Source organism: Oncorhynchus tshawytscha, linkage group LG05, assembly GCF_018296145.1.
Source record: "Oncorhynchus tshawytscha isolate Ot180627B linkage group LG05, Otsh_v2.0, whole genome shotgun sequence".
Taxonomy (NCBI): Eukaryota; Metazoa; Chordata; class Actinopteri; order Salmoniformes; family Salmonidae; genus Oncorhynchus; species Oncorhynchus tshawytscha.
Genome location: NC_056433.1, coordinates 16,175,896 through 16,195,117, shown reverse-complemented (window position 1 = coordinate 16,195,117; position 19,222 = coordinate 16,175,896). Strand labels below are relative to the sequence as shown.

At 42.8% G+C, this 19,222-nt stretch overlaps 1 protein-coding gene across 6 annotated transcripts in view; it reads left to right on the top strand.

The window, feature by feature from the left end:
• The window catches only part of LOC112250011 (collagen alpha-1(XII) chain), a 94,477-nt gene extending 75,530 nt beyond the window's left edge, over window positions 1-18,947 (top strand). For 5 of the 6 annotated variants that reach the window (XM_024419801.2, XM_024419800.2, XM_024419803.2 and 2 more), the window contains 17 exons: window positions 128-270; window positions 880-989; window positions 6,277-6,435; window positions 6,729-6,806; window positions 8,471-8,557; window positions 8,999-9,052; window positions 9,449-9,544; window positions 10,012-10,065; window positions 12,167-12,220; window positions 12,339-12,392; window positions 12,816-12,887; window positions 13,014-13,049; window positions 13,153-13,219; window positions 13,382-13,567; window positions 14,501-14,569; window positions 16,122-16,292; window positions 18,069-18,947. In XM_024419801.2, coding sequence (XP_024275569.1) covers window positions 128-270; window positions 880-989; window positions 6,277-6,435; window positions 6,729-6,806; window positions 8,471-8,557; window positions 8,999-9,052; window positions 9,449-9,544; window positions 10,012-10,065; window positions 12,167-12,220; window positions 12,339-12,392; window positions 12,816-12,887; window positions 13,014-13,049; window positions 13,153-13,219; window positions 13,382-13,567; window positions 14,501-14,569; window positions 16,122-16,292; window positions 18,069-18,145 — 1,567 coding nt within the window. In that variant the 3' untranslated portion in view covers window positions 18,146-18,947. Of the gene's footprint in view, window positions 1-127; window positions 271-879; window positions 990-6,276; window positions 6,436-6,728; window positions 6,807-8,470; window positions 8,558-8,998; window positions 9,053-9,448; window positions 9,545-10,011; window positions 10,066-12,166; window positions 12,221-12,338; window positions 12,393-12,815; window positions 12,888-13,013; window positions 13,050-13,152; window positions 13,220-13,381; window positions 13,568-14,500; window positions 14,570-16,121; window positions 16,293-16,614; window positions 17,632-18,068 lie in introns of those variants that run through there. The other variant, XM_024419802.2, reaches the window with a different exon arrangement.
• Window positions 18,948-19,222: the final 275 nt, after the last annotated feature.

Genomic DNA, 19,222 nt, shown 5'->3' with positions numbered 1-19,222 from the left:
TCTGTACATATACTGTCCATAATGTCTATACATCCCATCACATATATACTGTATATTGATGGTGAGTTGATTTTGTAGTTTTTGAATGGTCAGTCTAATTGTTGGTGTTGCGTGGGGGTTTGAACAGAGAGATTCACCCTGACGGACTACCTCACTCCTACACCATCATCATGATGTTCCGTCTCCTCCCGGACACACCCACTGAGGCCTTCGACATCTGGCAGGTGTCCACCAAGGACGACAAGCCTGAAGTCGGGGTCACCATAGATCGTAAGGCATTCTAGCCTCTTTGACTTGTGCTGAATGGTTGCCGTTGTGGATTTGAAGGGGTTGAGGGTGGAGGGTTACAGTAAGGGTTCCAAGAGGTTCCTGGGGCTGCATCCCAAATGGCACCATATTCCCTACATAGTGGGCCCTGGTTGAAGAAGTGCACTACATAGGGGATAGGGTGCCATTTGGTATGCTACATAGAGGAAGGATGAAGTAGTGTTCTGTGAGGAGAAGATATCCAGCAGCTGTAGATATCTTTCTGTGGTTCTGTCTGATATCCTCTCATGGGATCAGTGAATGGATTGTAATGGGCTCCAGAGCCCAGGGCTGCATTGGTCTCCCTCAGTAACCACACACAGCCTCATCCAACATCCAGCATCCTGTACTAGCTAGCTTCAGCTGGCCTTTATAAAGCCCCAACCTTGCTGTTTTATGTTGTAGCTATCACAAAGCATATCTGTTTGTGCTTTATGATAAACTATCCATTGATGATGGTGGAGTCCTGTTTCTAGTTTAGGAGCTTTGCATAACACCAAGTCCTAATGTGATGTTGGAGGCCTATCTGTAACCTCTTTCTTTCTCTCTCTAATTGTGTTTTTCTCTTTTCAGCTTCTAGCCAAACTATATCGTATTATAACAAGGATACGAGGGGGGAGATCCAGAGGGTCACTTTCGACAATGATCAAGTGAAGAGAATCTTCCATGGAAGCTTCCACAAGGTAAACACTGACTGCTTGTCTGCGTGACTGTTGGGATTGGAGGAATATACTGGGTGTAGTGAAGTAAATGGCTGGATTATATAACTTTCTGGGCCTGGCAACTAAGACTGGAGGTGTGGTACATCAATCACAGCTGGCACCTTTGTTCTTGTGGTAAGCTTGGCATGTCCCGAGGATATACAGACACTGAGAAGGGATACCTGGCATTCCAAATATGTTATATGTTACAGGAGGTGTACCTCCGACACAGCTACAGACATGTGTGCTGCAAAACAATGTCTGCTTAGTCAAGCAGATGGTCTTTGACTGTAAACTGTAAAAACTCCAATGTCACATGATGCATGGATTGTTGTTATTGATGGCAATCAATACCTCTCAAAGTCATCGAGAGATAAAAGTGGCAATTGATCTTGTAGCAGTTTCTTTGGACATTAAAGCTAATCAAATGGCTGGTTCAAGCTGAAGTGATCATGTTTGGTCCAGGTCCAACTCCACATAGGTTGGAGCTGAATGAAATTCTAATTCCTTGGTTGTTGGTTTCCAAGAGGAACTAGTGGGGCAGAGAAATCAGTGGTGTTGCCATATTTGATCACTTGAATTAGCATTAAGTTCAGTCACTAAGTTGTAGCCTAAAGGAAGAGAGACCACTAAAGACTATAGGCATGTAGTAGACTGTCTGTGTATTAAGAGCTTTAGGGAAGCACTCCCCTCTGGTACTTACTGGAATTTTTCTAACAGCGGGAATGCGTCCTTCACCATAAGGTCAGAGCAGGGTGCTCATGGGGGCTGTGGAAATGATGTACTGCAGTCAATGGTGGTGTGGACAACCCTATTGCACATTTTCACTAGAATCTATAAGTCTTTTTGGGGAGACCATTAAAAGGCACTGCTAGTCACTGCTGGCGTGCGAGTCTGGAAAATATTGGGTCACTGCTATTGCTATTAAACAATTACATCAGAGAGGCAGTGGAATGCGAGGCTAGGGGGAGGTTGTCTCTGTCTGCCTCTTTCTCTTTCTCACACTCACTCTTTCTCTCTCTCTCTTTCTCTTTCCTTTTTGGCACTGCTGCAGTTTCTCTGCCTGGATGTTGGAGGCAGGCCTAGTATTGCCTCTGTTGCCTCTGGTAGCTAAACACAGGGGAATTCTTGCTGCTGCTGTTGGGGGGGGTGACTCTGTTCTGGGGTTTACCCAGTGTTCCAGCAGGGTTGTGTAGGCCTATATGCTGTGTCTGTCCTAGTGTTCCAGCACGGTTGTGTACATGCTGTATCTGGTAGTGTACATGCTGTATTTTATTGGTCACACACATATTTAGGGTGTAGCGAAATGCTTGCATGCCTGGCTCCAACAGTGCAGTAGTATCTAAAAATTCACAGCAATACACACACATCTAAAAGTGAAAGAATGTATTTAAGAAATACAGTACCAGTCAAAAGTTTGGACACACCTACTCATTCCAGGGTCCCTCACCACTTCTACATCCCTCTACATTGTAGAATAATAGCGAAGACATCAAAACCACGAAACAACACATATGGAACCTTGCAGAAACCAAAAAAGTGCTAAACAAATCAAAATATACTCAAAATCTGAGATTCCTCAAAGTAGTCACCCCCTGCCCTGATGACAACCCTCCACACTCTTGGCACTCTCCCAACCAGCCTCATGAGGTAGTCACCTGGAATGCATCTCAATCGCCTTGGTAAAAGTAAGGTAGGGTTGGTATACAGAAGATAGCCCTATTTGGTAAAAGACCAAGTCCATATTATGGCAAGAACAACTCAAATAAGCAAAGAGAGGTCAGTCAATCCTGAACATTTCAAGAACTTTGTGCAGTCGTAAAAACCATCAAGCGATATGATGAAACTGGTTCTCATGAGAACCACCACAGGAAAGGAAGACCCAGAGTTAGCACTGCTGATAAGTTTAACCAATGGCAAAGTCTCCTTTAATAGATGGCACATGACAGGAGACTAGGCGGTTTATTGCTCTTACTGGGGACAGACAGACAGGCAGGCAGGCAGACAGACAGTAATGAGCTGGGATTGATTAGTGTAAGCGCTGTTCACTTGTAATTTTCCCTCTGTCAGTGGAGAGGTTGAAACTTAATTTGCAGAGTGGCAAAATGCACATGTCTTTTTAAGAGGCAGATGACCAATAGTTACAGAGTTGTTGACTTGTAGAATCCACTTCTCCATCCCTGCTGCCAGCATATGCAGCATAAACAAACATGATTTAGACAGGCTAGCTTGAACCCAGACTCTCACTCCCTTATTTGATTGATGTCCTGATTTGTTTTTTTAGCCATCTCTGGCAGGAATAATGAAAGTGTTCTATGCTGAGGAAGGCTATGGGCTTCTAAACAGCCGGGTTGCACTGCTTCATGGCAAGGCTGATTTACCTCGATCTAATCAGTCAGGAAAGAGCTAACTCAAAGTTTGAATGGTCTTAGTTACCGGCGACAATCCAAAACTCCCTAAAATGGGTTTAACAGACGTGCTCTACTCAACAGGACAAATCCTATGAGGATTCTGAAGGAATTCAGAGCCCCCTGTGGGTATATTTGGTTGAAATACAATACCATTCTATCAACCAGTATAAAAACAACAACTCACTGCTACTACTGTATAAACCTTCTCTAGATGCCCTTCTCGGATGACAGTTTGAGGGCTTGGTTCTCGCACCAGTAACCCTCTCTTTCAACCAAGATTAGGTACGTTTACAGTAGGTTTACCAGATCCACAGGATTCAAACTCTAAAGCAGTTACTTAGACCATGATCGATAGTTGTTAGGAATCATGCAAATATCCATGTCCATAAAGATGATGAATTAGTGTTGACATACCCTGACTGCTCGACTCTGCTTTTCATCATTCAACTTGAAGGTATCAAAAGTTTAATTAATTATCGAAAACCATTGTCTTGTGTTTGGAAAATACAATAACAGTCTTATGCCTATCATACCAAACAATACTCAAATAAAGGCATATGGATGTCATGGAAGCTTGAGTCAATGAACAAAAGGAAAACCATACAGATGTAGGGTCTTAATTTGATCACCCTGTTGCAGGAGAACCTTCCTGCAATGCAGAACATTTAAAACATGTAGTGTATTTTAGGTTTCAAAAGGCTTCTGAAGTTTGAAATTTCCACTTAGAAATTTCAGATTTGATTTTCCCTGTATCATCCCTACAAAAATGTAAATGAATTATTTTCATGCCCTAGTAAATTGGCTCAAATTAAGCTCTTACATCTGTACAGTATATAGTCCAAATGGGTAGAGAACCCTCAAGACGTATGTATGAAGAGGCTAATATGCTTTAGACAATGGTGAGCATGAGGTCCAAGAGAGAGAGGACATAATCATACTTGAACGGTAGAAGTTCTGGCATAGGGAGGCGCTGTGTAATCTGTCCCAGTGACTGACCGGAGGTCAAGGGAAACCCCGACATCTGTAACGTGGCCATCACGTCAGTGAGCTTAGAGGGAATGCTGCTTGCTGCACACCACGTTTTTACCAAGACAGGGAAACCTTGACCAAGGGTTTACCTTTTGGTCATTATAGCTTCTTGGCATCTCTTTTCTGCAGGTTAAACTGTGAGATGTTTTATTGTTCACAAAGAGATTTGTATAATTGCTCTGTTTGAATAGCTGGGTCTAACTCAGAGCTGGACGTTCTTAGAACTTTCTCTGAACGTTACTAACATTTTCTTGTGGATTTTATTTAATTGTTTTTAAATAACATTCTTACAACGTTGGAACGTTTTCTTAATGTTCTCAGAATAATTTGAGAACCTGACTTTAAATAGAACCATGATTAAACCTGTAGGAAACGCTGTGATGACGTACTGAAATTGCCACAGAAATTACCACAGAATAACACATTCTTTAAACTATTTGAGAACATCCCCAATATCAAACCAGTTGGAGAACGTTCATAGAACATTAATAACATTAAAATGAAATGAAACCATGTTTGAACATGTAGGAAACCCTCTGTTAAAGTGATGAAATACTAACTAAATAAAGTTTTTTTGTGAAGTTCCTTAACTGTGCTGAAAATGTTTCAAAGCCAAGCAACTATCCTACACCATTCCCGGAAAGTTGTGGGAAGGTTGTATGTAAAATATCCATATGATAACCACGCTCTCACCAAGCGCTAAGAAACATATGGTTCTCAGAACGTTATGTGTTAACTGGGCTTAAACTGAACTGGAGACTGTCTGAGAAAGTATAGAGCGCCGTCTGATGATGTAATTTCCTCGAGTGAAGTTGATAATTTCTCCAAGTTGCTTTCTTAGGGTATATATTTACCTTATTTACCCTCTCTCTGTCCAAAACAGACTCACAGTTTCCATAAATTGCTGAGCGTGCTCCACTGTCTGTCTGCTCGCTCTCCCAGAAGAATCCTGAGATAGAAGCTTCCTCCGCTAGTGGTCTGCAAAACATAGCTATACATTTCCAACGATATTGACCACAATGAGTGAAACCGCATGTGGTTGCCAAATCTCTGGGACTGACTCCATGGCTTGGTACAGTAGCATGTTGCCTGCTAAGTAAGAATGTGAATGAACTCCACAGAACAGCAGCTAGCCTCTTGGCAATAGAGGGAGAGAGTAAAAGGGAGCACTTCTTATGGCACACCACAAACTACATCAACAGAAGATGTGAGGTTGACCTGAGTAAGGAATAGCAACATAATGCATACATTGACTCTGGGAAACAGAGCGGTGGAAAGACTCATCCTTGGTGTACACCACATACACTTTAAATGACCACAAGTAAAATGAGAGAGATGAATGGATGACGGTGCTCTATAAATCATTGAGCAAGTATTTTTTGCTGAAAACATCTGATCTGGTATTTCCTACTGTGTTTTACCACACCAGGTTCATTTTACTGATGATATTACATGCTATATGACTAATATATATAATTAACAGTTAATACATTAGTACAGATTACTTTTTGAACCAGAACCATGTATCTTATCCTGAGAAAGCTTTTAGGACACTGCACATCCTTAGAATTGAGTGTTAGCTCTCAGAATGTGTTGAAATCGTGTGGCTTTATTTCTCTCTGGTCTACCTCTTTTGGAGGCTGTCAGTGAACACCACATCAAGGAGAGGAAATAACACATCCACATACACCCTGTGTCTCTCTGCGCTCTGTTGTCAACCCCAGATAACCCAATGATTTGCAGAGTTTCAAGATAGAAAGCAGATGGTCCTAGACGAAAGTATGTCCTGGACGAAGAATGTAATAACTCTCAATCTTTTCTCTATACAGCTCCACATCCTTGTTTCCCCCACCAAAGTCAAGCTGAACCTCGACTGCCAAGAGGTGGCGGACAAGGAGATTAAGGAAGCTGGAAACACGTCCACGGACGGCTATCAAGTCCTAGGCAAAATGTCCAAGTCCATTGGTTCCAAGGGGAAAAGTGCAACTGTAAGTGAACTGTCACACAACGTCAAGGCATATGGACCTACTGGACCTAGCAGCCTACAAGCAAGTCAGTTATAGTACCCCTGTGTATCTGAGTGCTGTAATGACAGGAGGAAGTCTTGAAGTGTACTGTCTCCAACATAGTTTACCCCAAGTGGAGTGTGCCTCAGTTATCCTTATCTGATTATCTGTGGGCTCTCTGTCTGCATGCTCTTAGTTGGTATTTTTGGATGACAAGGAAGTATCAAAGACACATGTAACTAACACTGTTTTACGTTTTTTTCCTTGTTCCACAGTTCCAGCTCCAGATGTTCGATATTGTGTGCACCCTGGGCTGGACGAGCAGAGACAGATGCTGTGACCTTCCATCTATGGTGAGTAAGAGCAGCCTCAGTGGACCTCCGCTGAAGCTTTCCCTAGGTACAGATCTAGGATCAGCTTCCTCTGCCCCAATCCTAACCTTAGCCCATTAGTGGGGGAAATGCAAAATTCATCACAGATCAGTGTCTAGGGACAACTTCACCCTACATCTGGACCTCCCTGGAGGGGAGAGGCGGGCAGTACAACTTAACAGACGCAAAGCAAGCTCTGAGCAGTCTGTTAACATTTTCAACGACCCATCTCCTTAGTTCTCCTGTTGAGCATCTGTGTGTGTGTGTGCAGGCGTGTGTGTTTGTGCACGTTCATATTAGACACATGCTTCTAATGCTTATTGCTTGTCTCATCTTTTAACATTGCAGTAAACAAATGCATACCCATCCCACATCTCTTAAGGACATACTTACATAATCCTGAACACATGAAGAAGACATCTGATTTTCTCAATGGTCAACTAGTGTGCAGACAGCGAGCTCAGTACATTCCACTTAATCTATGGAAAAGTGATAGCAGCGAAGCATTGCGTGATTAGAACTTGACTCTACCACCCCTATGCAGTTGTCCTATCTAATATATCTAATATGTCAAAGACATCGTTGAATGACAACGTGCCAAGTACATTTCTGGCAGCGAAAATGGAAAGTCATTCAGTCTATATAGAACAGGAACATTTTATGCCACCTGTTTTTTCTTCTTAAATTATTCCAACTCTTGGAAGACTCCCATTGGATGTTTATGAAGCACATGAATTAGGCCGTGCTATAATTGTTTAAATAGCCCAGCTGCAACTTCAAACGCCTTTTGTCAAGTAGTGTATGTCACTGATTCGCAGTTACCCTGCCCGGTTTCCCCAGAGCCTCGCCATTAGGTGGAGAAGCAACGGCTATCGACTGTAAAGGCATCACAACTATGAACGGCCTTCAACTATACGCTCATTAAACTACAAACAGTGCCAAGCTATGAAGACATTGTCAACAACAACTCGTTACACGTTTCACGTGATCCTTTTAATGTACTGTACCGCAGGCTCTGGTGTTTTGACCCTGGGTCCTATGCCTCAAAGCCCCTGTTCTACCTCAACTTTCTCACTTTAGTCCCACCAGTTATCCAGGAACCCGCCTCTGTTTCAACAAGTAAAAGCAGCTTTTGTTTCAAGAGCCCCATGATCACTGTTGGTTGGACACCCAGAATGTAAAAACATGTGGGTAGGGCTTTTGGGTAGGGGGTAGGGCTTTTCAACAATTGGCTTGCTGGAAGCTCATGATGTCCATTGCCACAGGATCATTGCACGCAACACAGCTGTCTGATTGAGCTGTTCTAGTGAAATATTAGCTGTCAACTAGAGAGCATGTACTTCATCTGTTGTATAGTCTTGACATGTACCGTACTACTGGTACTAATAACATCTAATCATTCCAAATAAGCCATATTATCCTGTAACCTCCTGAGCCTGCCTCTGTTTACATTTACGTTACCATTCAGTCATTTAGCAGATGCTCTTACCCAGAGAAACTTACAGTCATGAAGTCTGTAATTCTGCGTACATGAGACTGGCTGAGTGGATTACCTGCAGCTTAATCAGCATCTCTGCAGACTCACAGAGAACTGGGTCTGTGTTTTTGGCCAACTCTTGTGCCTGTCTGTTTCCTTACCCTATCAGAGAGAGGAGTCCAAGTGCCCATCCCTCCCCAAAGCCTGCACATGCACCTCAGAGAGCACAGGACTCCAGGGACCACAGGGGGCAGTGGTAAGACATCCTCTACAGCTGCATCTCAAATGGCACCCTATTACCTTGGCTCTGATAAAATAATGGTGCACTCTGTAGCCAATAGGGTGCTTCTTCGGACTCACACTCCTTCCCTCTCTCTGCTGCAGGCCAGGGGGTTCTAGTGAATTCCTTGATCTGCCGATGGAAAATTATCTTTTTTGACACGTTCCTATAAATGTTATGACTGTACTGTTTCACTCTGAAACATATTCATTATGCAGGACTGACTGTACAATTTGGCCTTTATTTGTTTTTAAAAGGGCAAACCAGAAGGAAACTACAGTAGTCTGCATGTTATGACTACGGAGCCCCCAGGGAGAGAGCATCCATCCTGACAGCATCCTGACTGATGTCGCTCTGGGCTTCTAGACACTCCTCTCCCTCACAGTGTTAACTTGACTAATGCTCTTCCTTCCCCAGGGCGCACCTGGGAGCAAAGGTCCCCGGGGGGAAAGAGGGGAGACTGGTCCGGCTGTAAGTACCTCACTAACCTCACCTCTCAGAGTCCCTCTTTAGGGCTGCAGGGTTACATTTTAAAGTCATAACTGACGTCAGTCATAAAGTGGTCAAGATCGTTGACACAGTTTGGAGAATGTGGAATATTGGAGTATCCTTTAAACTGTTTGCAGTATCATGGCTTTGATATGGAAGAAAAACATCTGAATTCACTTATTGGCAATGTGTTTGTCTTCTCGAAACTGAGGGAGGCTCTGTTTGACAGTGCATGCATTCCACGGTTTCTGGTGCCTTCTTCCACACATTGCAACAGTAGCATTTGACTGCACTACTACTTTTAGTCTGGAGATCTCAATATTAACATACTTTCCAGGTCTAATTGATTCTTATCTCTTGTCTTTGTTTCTCTGATAGGGTCCAATTGGACCGCGTGGAGATACAGGCTTGCCAGGACCTATGGGTCTCCCCGGCCCTCAAGGACGCAGTGGGCTGTCTATTCCAGGAGAAGCTGTGAGTTGAACACTCCACACGCCTACACACACTCCCCTCTCCCCAGCCACTGCCACACACAGCTCGTTTACAACGGTTAAACGTAAATCCCATGATGACTTCACACACCAAATAGGGATCATTTTGGCCATTTATTATGTAAGGAATTTACAAGCTGGAGTAATTGTGGCAAGGCCCTGTAGAGCCTACATTCCTCCATGTCTGGGGCTAAACGTGATATCTGGGGCCTTTAAACCAGCCTGTGCATAAATCACCACTGGGATTTCCTTCTCTGAAACACACCCAGACTCAAGAGAAATGTCTCATTAACCCATGGCCTGTTTGGACATCACCAATATACTTCCACACATCTCGCACACAACTCTCATCACAGTGTGTTTATCTTGGGTTGCACAAAGACAGATTGACAGATTTTTTTATTATGTGATCCACTGAGTGTGAATGGGTTTCTCCCTTCACTGTTTCAGGGCCGACAAGGACCAAAAGGAGAAGCTGGTGATTCTGGGCTACCTGGACAGAAAGTGAGTGCTGCTTTGGCCCGCGGCCCCGGCTGTGTTTTAGAACAGGAAACCAGGGATAATTCACAGATATGCTACTACTCTGGCCTCTCTCCATGTGGCAAGCCATAGACAATATTTCTTATGAAGAGGACTCACAAAGAGACAGTAACTAACAACAGGTTGAGATTCCCCAATTTGGATTTATTCTCTGTTAAGTGAGTGGAAAACTATTCAGCCTGATCAACCATTTCTGTTAAACAAAGGTCGTTCTAGTCAGGCCGTCCACATTAGGCCTTCTTCCTTGTGTCAGTGGTTGTACTGCAGTGCCTCCCTCCTTGTGTCAGTTGTTGTACTGCAGTGCCTCCCTCCTGTGTCAGTTGTTGTACTACAGTGCCCCCCTCCTTGTGTCAGTTGTGGTACTGCAGTGCCTTCCTTCTTGTGTCAGTGGTGGTACTGCGGTGCCTCCCTCCTTGTGTCAGTTGTTGTACTACAGTGCCCCCTCCTGTGTCAGTTGTTGTACTGCAGTGCCTCCCTCCTGTGTCAGTTGTTGTACTACAGTGCCCCCTCCTTGTGTCAGTTGTTGTACTACAGTGCCCCCTCCTGTGTCAGTTGTTGTACTACAGTGCCCCCTCCTGTGTCAGTTGTTGTACTGCAGTGCCTCCCTCCTGTGTCAGTTGTTGTACTACAGTGCCCCCTCCTGTGTCAGTTGTTGTACTACAGTGCCCCCTCCTGTGTCAGTTGTTGTACTGCAGTGCCTCCCTCCTGTGTCAGTTGTTGTACTACAGTGCCCCCCTCCTTGTGTCAGTTGTGGTACTGCAGTGCCTTCCTTCTTGTGTCAGTTGTTGTACTGCAGTGCCTCCCTCCTTGTGTCAGTTGTTGTACTATGGTGCCTTCCTTCTTGTGTCAGTTGTTGTACTATGGTGCCTTCCTTCTTGTGTCAGTTGTTGTACTGCAGTGCCTCCCTCCTTGTGTCAGTTGTTGTACTATGGTGCCTTCCTTCTTGTGTCAGTTGTTGTACTATGGTGCCTTCCTTCTTGTGTCAGTTGTTGTACTATGGTGCCTTCCCTCTTGTGTCAGTTGTTGTACTATGGTGCCTTCCTCCTTGTGTCAGTTGTTGTACTGTGGTGCATAGAAAGCTGATGAGGTTATAAAAAAATGTATGAATGAAAAATCTGGTTTCCTGGAGCCTATATTTTGTAACGTACCAACCGTCTATGATAGATGGCATAGCTACACAGAACATCATGGTAAATGTCCTTCTGCTTTCATAACGAAGCTGGCTCTTCTATTTAATCAACATTGACAACATTGAATGATTTCCAGGCTTAGCTTGTGACTTTTTACACAACAACAATGCACTTCCGTGTGTCCTCAGACGTCTGCATTTTAGAGATCCTTTGAGATGGTCTTCATTAGACCGACAGCACCACAAATAAATAGAAGCTCCAGTACTCATACATAAAATGGCATCTTTGTACTTCTAGAAATAGCCTACTTCTTTTATTTATAGATTAAAGAAAAGAAAAGAGAAGCCCCTTTTGTGACTGAAAGATGTCTCCTAGAAAACTCAGAGTATTTCTATGCTGAGTTCATTCTGATTTAGGAAACAAGCCCCCACCCTTCCCATATAAAATAAAATAAAGTAAACCTCTGTTCGGAATTAATGCAGCTGTGTTTATGCCACAAGACACTGGAGAATTAATTACCCAGTGTAAGATAATTATTGATTCCAAGTTAAAAGCCTTGGTAAACCCATGTGGGTAGTGTTTGCAGGTGACCATGCTAGACAGATGCTGTGGCAATATGCATTTAATGACTTGCAGAGTACGCAGCCCTGTTTTATAATGGCCAATAAAATGGATCTGGAATATATTATGTTCCCTGTAAATCTAATGCCAAAGCATCAAAGGCAAGAGAGGATTGACAATAAAAAAGTGAGCAGGGTTTTTGAGCAAACGAGAAATAAAAGGGAGATTTACTGTCTGACACACGGAAAACTGGTGGTGAAACAAACTGGTTTGAGTTGGTTGGTCAAAGGAACGTGACCTGTGTTAATGTGGGCTGTGAGGGGGAAAACATATCCAGCTCTGAAGTGGGTTATGTTTCTGTCTTTTTCCCCCAGGGTCCACCTGGGGTAGCTGGGACCATCGGCCCAATTGGACCTGCTGGACCTAGGGTGAGTCTATAGGCCATTGTCTAATGATCACACAATGTCTAGGCCTAGGGTTTAATGTGCTTGATCCTGTCATCTCAATAACTTGTTTAACTCTATTGTCTGTGTGTTGCAAATGCAGGGACCCCAAGGAAAGGAGGGGCAGGCCGGATCCAGAGGCCCAACAGGACCAATGGTATGTTCAGACAAAATGCAGTCAGAGAAAGGAATCTATGTACTGTATATCATGTCACTGTCAAGCTCAGACTCTCCGAAACTATAGTAAAGACAGACCATAAGTCTCTTGAATGTAATCTGATTGGTTGTTTTGTTTGTGTCACTGTATCTGATTGGTTCCTTTGTTTGCGTCACTGTATCTGATTGGTTCCTTTATTTGTGTTGCTGTATCTGATGGGTTTCCTTTGTTTGTGTCACCATATCTGATTGGTTCCTTTGTTTGTTACTGTATTGACTGATTGATTGATTTTATCTGCCAGTAAAAACATTTTTAAAACATACACACAGTACATACATTTTTTTAACTTTCCATTGTGTTCCCTTAAAGTGCATGGTGTAATACATGTATCAGATTGGTGATTTTGTGCTTGTCACTGTTCAGGGACCTCCCGGATCTCCTGGAATGCCTGGTGCTTCAGGAAAACCAGGAAAGTCTGGTGACAGAGGTGTTTCGGTAAGCATATATCATATTATACCAAATTTCATAATCCAGTTCTCCATGTTATGCAAACCACAGAAAGGCAAAGTTATTGCATCATACAGTGAAATGTAAGGGCCTTGTATTCTTCCGTTAATTCAGGGAGCCAATGGTATGAAAGGGGACAGAGGAGAGAGAGTGAGTAACATCCCCAAGGGTCTATCTTCAAGTTTTTAACCTCAGTTAATCTCAGTAAGTCATGTATATTCATCACCAAGCCTTCCTCCTTGTTTGCTTCTAGGGTGACTTTGCTCCTCAGAACATGATGCGATCCATAGCCAGACAAGTGTGCGAGCAGATAGTTAGCGGTGAGTGGGACTTTTTTTAGCACTACATTCAGAAGGAGTTCTGCCACTACAGTGAAATCAAAGTCGTAACAGAGTCTGCATTTCATTAAATGTCTGAAATCAAATCCTAACAGAGTCTGCATTTCATTAAATGTCTGTTACCTTTTCAATGTCGACTTTTAGGACAAATGAGTCGAGTCAATTCAATGCTGAACCAGATTCCCAGCGGTTACCGTAGCAGCAACAACCCAGGTCCCCCCGGATCCCCAGGGCCCAGCGGTAACCAGGGTCCCCGTGGAGAGCCCGGACAGACAGGCAGGAACGGATTCCCAGGAAGTCCTGGACAACCTGGCCCGCAAGGAGAGAGAGGTACGTTGTCCCGCATGCCCATTGCTGTCAGGAGCCCAAGAATTCCCCTATGTTGACTAATAAAGCTGTTTGTCAATAGGCCTCTATGTTGACTAATAAAGCTGTTTGTCAATAGGCCTCTATGTTGACTAATAAAGCTGTTTGTCAATAGGCCTCTATGTTGACTAATAAAGCTGTTTGTCAATAGGCCTCTATGTTGACTAATAAAGCTGTTTGTCAATAGGCCTCTATGTTGACTAATAAAGCTGTTTGTCAATAGGCCTCTATGTTGACTAATAAAGCTGTTTGTCAATAGGTCTATATGTTGACTAATACATTTTATTTTGTCAAGAGGTCTAGCTCAGGAGGGTCAAACTCAATTCCTTGAAGGCTGTGTGCCTGCTGGTTTTTGCTCCTCCCTTGTAGTTAGGAACTCCTCACCTGGTTCTCTAGGTCTTAAGTGGACACACATTGAAGGGAAATAACTAAGGAAATATCAAAGGAAAAAACAAAACCAGCAGACACACAGCCCTCCACCGCTGATCGAGCTGTTCAATATCAGTAGGCCTAACTAGAGTGTCTTGCTGTGTGGAATCAGAAGATAATCAATCATATCACAGTTGGAACAAAGACTGGACATTTTTCCATAGACGAGCCATTTTGTCTTACTACTGTCTTAGCAATGGAATGAAGCCTTCAGGGACTTTTCCAAAGTCTCATCTTCACAACATATTCCATTCGCCTCAGTAGGTCTGTCTGTATTTCTGTGTGTCTTTCCGTAGGCCTGTCTCAGACTGTTTTCAGTGGCTTGGGAAATGTCCATCTATTTTTCCCCCTGCAAGCTTTATTAATATTTAACTTCCTGTGTGGTCATAATGGTTTCATTAGGCTTTTCTCTTTGAGTGTGTCCTTGTCTTTGTCTGCTGTCAGTGATTCTGGTTGTTTGTTTCTCAGGCCCGGCAGGAGAGAAAGGTGATCAGGGAACACCAGGAGTCGGACAGAGAGGACAAAGAGGACCACCTGGTTAGTTTCACAACATTTCCGCTCCAGGTCCACAACTATCCATTCCTCCTTTGTCCTGTATAGCATCGTATCTGAGTCTTAATAGCAACACCCATCTCCTTCCATGAGGGGGCTCATTCAGCAAACTTAATCTCTCCACGTGATTCTCATGGCATCATATTCTTTTGTTTGAATCTGGGGAAATCAATCATTACTTTACTTTAGCTACAGTAATGGGAGTCATTTCTCACCACATCTCTCATTGTAAGCTGGATGTGTCACTGTGAATTGAACCATTCCTCCCAGTTAAAATGTGCCTTGCAGTAACTACAGGCTACAGATCAGCTCAGAGGTGTTGCCTGAAGCTGTGCTGGGCCAGCTGTGCTTAATAAATTATCAACGCTGCTGTCCAGTGTTTTCCCAGTTAAACACTCTGCATTCTAGGGGATTTATGTTGCCTTTGTGTGTGAGGTGCTTGTATGCACAGATGTTGAAATAAATTCTCTGTTCACACTGGGGTAAACATTAATTACCGCACCTGAAGATAGGACCCATCCGAACTCTATGACACCTCATGGTTGGAAAACTGCCTAATTACCGCACCTGAAGATAGGACCCATCCGAACTCTATGACACCTCATGGTTGGAAAACTGCCCGTTCAGAGGGAAAGCATTGGGGAAGCAGTTACAGTTGCAAATGTGAAAACCAAAAGAGTGAGAGAGGTTTATGTGTGTGACTTATCTGTACCAAACAGATACATGACATCAAACTGTCTGGATATAGTCACCTGAGTTGATTTCAGAATCCGTTCAAATGGCTTGAGCAGTACCAGTCATTACACACTGATAGGCCCAGTGTGCTGACAGAGGTCACCGTTTGTGTACTGAAACCAAGGATTCCCTTTGGTTTAACCCTGTAATGCAGAATCATTAGATTCCAGACAAACTGCCTACCAAGACATCCAACAATAACATGAGCTCATCCTGCCAGGGGCTGTAGAGTAACAATACAGGTGTAGCTAATACAGCCATCCAGTCTTCCACTTCCATACAGCACGTTTAACTATAAAGCACTGGGCTTCCAGAAGCCTGGTCTTCAACAAGAGGAGCTTGGAGAAAAAACATGCAATTTACTTAAGGTCTACAAGGTCAAGACTTGTGGAAAGTGGTCTTGAATCGGGGGGAAAGGAATTTCCCAGATTACTGGGGAAGCTAGCTGATGGTGAGTGATTGTTCATGGGCTAATCAGATGGACATGCTGAGGTCTTCTTGTGGCCTCATTCACAACACATGTTTAAAGGACTTGGAGGACCATGAATGAAAGGCTGAAGGAGTTAAGGTGAAAATTCCAAGCTTAGGCTTTTATAAACGTCTAGACGAAGCAGAGGAAGGAAAAAGGTTCAACGAAGAAATCCAGGTTTTTCCTTCAGCTTCAGTTTGTCCTTTTTTTAAATTGAATGTTCCAAGCTGTTGTGGCAGAAACAGTTACTACTCTTATAGTTCCTACTGATGTCACAGGGTGACGACACTCAGATGGGTTCTGATTGGTTGGTTGTGATTTTCTTTCTTTCAGGCCCAGCAGGCGAGACACGGACCGGCCCTCCAGGCCCTGCAGGCTCCACCGGGCCCCGCGGTCCTCCTGGGCGCCAAGGGTTCGCAGGTATTAGGGGCCAACCTGGCACTCCTGGCTACTGTGACTCTTCCCAGTGTGTCGGCATTCCTTACAATGGACAAGGATACCGAGGTATGTAAACTGGAAAGGTAGCTGGCATGACATCCTCAATGATTGCATGAAGCCGCAGCATGAAACATGAGTTACAAGCATGAGAAGTTACTACATAGTTACTACATAGTTGCTTCATAGTTGCTTCATAGTTGCTTCATAGTTACTACATAGTTGCTTCATAGTTGCTACAAAATATAAGTACATTACAGACTGATGACAAATGGATATATTCCAGAAACGACTATATATAAATTGTGATAATTGATTTGTTAACATTAGGAGAGAAAGTAAATATTCCCATACCAACTGAAGACTAACACCCTGTTTGACCTTATTTCAGGTTCACCATAGTAAACTTTCTAAATCGCCTGTGCTGCTTTCACTTTGAATTCCTGAAAAAATTCCTCTTACTGAGATACTTGCTCACGCGCTCTAGAGCTGTTTGAGGATAACCACCAAAGGATAACATTAACAAACTATGTTGAGAAAGACAAGAACAACAACGTGGACTGGTACTAACAACATTGTAGAGCAACTAGAACAAACAAGCATCGGTGATGGCAACAACGTAGTGGTCTGTTTGCATCTTGAAGCCAAAGAACGAACAGAGAAACCTATCGGGTGGAGGACCATACACAAACAAACAAACAAACAAAAATAAACAAAAACACTAACCAGGTTGTATTTTGTAACAGAGAGAATCGACAACTTCAACAATATTAATATTGTTACTCTTGAGGTGTTATCTGTAAATAAACTAAATGATGTTTGAATCACATCCACAAAATGTAGTTTTAACACCTGTAGTTACACTTTTGCCTTGTAACCTGCTGCTTGCTGAATGCCAACATGAATGCCTCTTTTTCTACCACGTCCCCACGGGTGATGTTTCTGTAGCCTACACACACACACACCGACTGCTCAGGCTCATATTGTACCACATCCCCACGGGTGATGTTTCTGTAGCCTACACACACACACACACACACCGACTGCTCAGGCTCATATTGTACCACGTCCCCACGGGTGATGTTTCTGTAGCCTACACACACACACACACACACACACACACACACCGACTGCTCAGGCTCATATTGTACCACATCCCCACGGGTGATGTTTCTGTAGCCTACACACACACACACACACCGACTGCTCAGGCTCATATTGTACCACGTCCCCACAAGTGATGTTTCTGTAGCCTACACACACACACACACCGACTGCTCAGGCTCATATTGTACCATGTTCCCCTGGAGGTAGTGTTTCTCTCTACATACACAGTAAGAGCATTCTAAGAATCGTCATTCATACATTTTTCTGGTTCTCATTTCTTTATTTTGCTGTAGTATTAATGGATATTCTACCACAACAGCTGGTTACCTCTGTTATGTTATGAGGAATAACATCACAAAATGTATGATTAGGCTGGTGCTAGAATGACTTGATTTTTGATATTTTGTAAATGAATGAGCTGCAGAAAATGGCAATGATGATTCTGTTAAATGACTGAACCCACCCACAACCACTCAAGCTGGACTAACATGGAAATGCTAACATCACACAGATTTAGAAAATGCACTGAATTGTTTACAAACCCTTTCTATCAGTGCCCTTCAAAATCACAACCTATCTGTATATGGCCACACCCACTCAATTGTGTCATTTCACCAGTATACTGCATGTCCAAGCTTGAAAATAAAACATACTGTAACACAACAGTTTGTGCATGTTGAGACATACTCTGCAAATTACACTCATGTTCAATCGGCATAAAACACTATTTCCAACCAGAGCCATATTCACCTGAGCCTGAAACCTACGTAGTCCCAACACCTGAAGAAGAAGATGACTCACAAAACGAGCGTTGAGAGAGGTCACTATCAAGAAAGGAATCCAAAAGGATAGCGTCATAAAATAGGTTATTTTTTGTTCTTCTTGTGTTTGTTTTTGTTTTGTTCACATATGGTGTCATTAAGGGCTATGCACATTTCACTAAAAAGAGGTTTGATACCTCATCTATTTTTGGAAGTACCTTAAATCATATGTGAATTCAGAAACAAAAACAAAATCCTATACATTTTTCCATGACAATCTGTGAGCTTGCTGTTTTTTCCTATTGTATCTTTTGCTTGTAACATATCTGCATTAAGTGTTCATCGAATTGCAGTGTTGGATAATGCCAATGTTTGTTCACACAGTGTTGGGCATCCAATGAAAAACACTTCTCTTTCCAATCACGGTTCATTCAAAATGTCTGATTATCAAATTATGTTTTATTCCTATTTTATACTTTTGCTCTCTTTTCCACTTGAAAGATGGCCATCTGTTCACCATCTACCTAAAGTTTTCATCTTCAGTACTGCAGTTTAACATGGCTTCCATTTTGTATCTTTAGACTAAATGTTTATCAGTTTTCTTATATCAAATCACAGCTGATTTTACCAAAGGTTGCATGTCTGTGGTGTATATTTAGTATGTTTTTTAATCAGAATATAGTTGTTATCATTGTTGTTTTATTAATATCGAATGCAGTTGGAATTTGTGTGCAAGACTATGAATATGGTATTGCTGCTTCATGTTTTAACTTCAAATTGTGAATTCCACAGCCTTATTTTCTTATTTATTTCTGAAACAGAAGAGGCATTTTTCAATAAAACTACTGAAAATGTGCTCTCGTGTCAATCATTATTCCACTGCAGCTTAATATAGGATTTGGAAATGGATTGTTTTTCAGGGGTATGATTTAACACATTCACAACAATCAAATCAAGAAAGAAGCCACTGCTCCAAAACTGCCATAATAAAGCCAGACTACGGTTTGCAACTGCACATGGGGACAAAGATCGTACTTTTTGGAGAAATGTCCACTGGTCTGATGAAACAAAAATAAAACTGTTTGGCCATAATGACAATTGTTATGTTTGGAGGAAAAAGGGGGAGGGCTT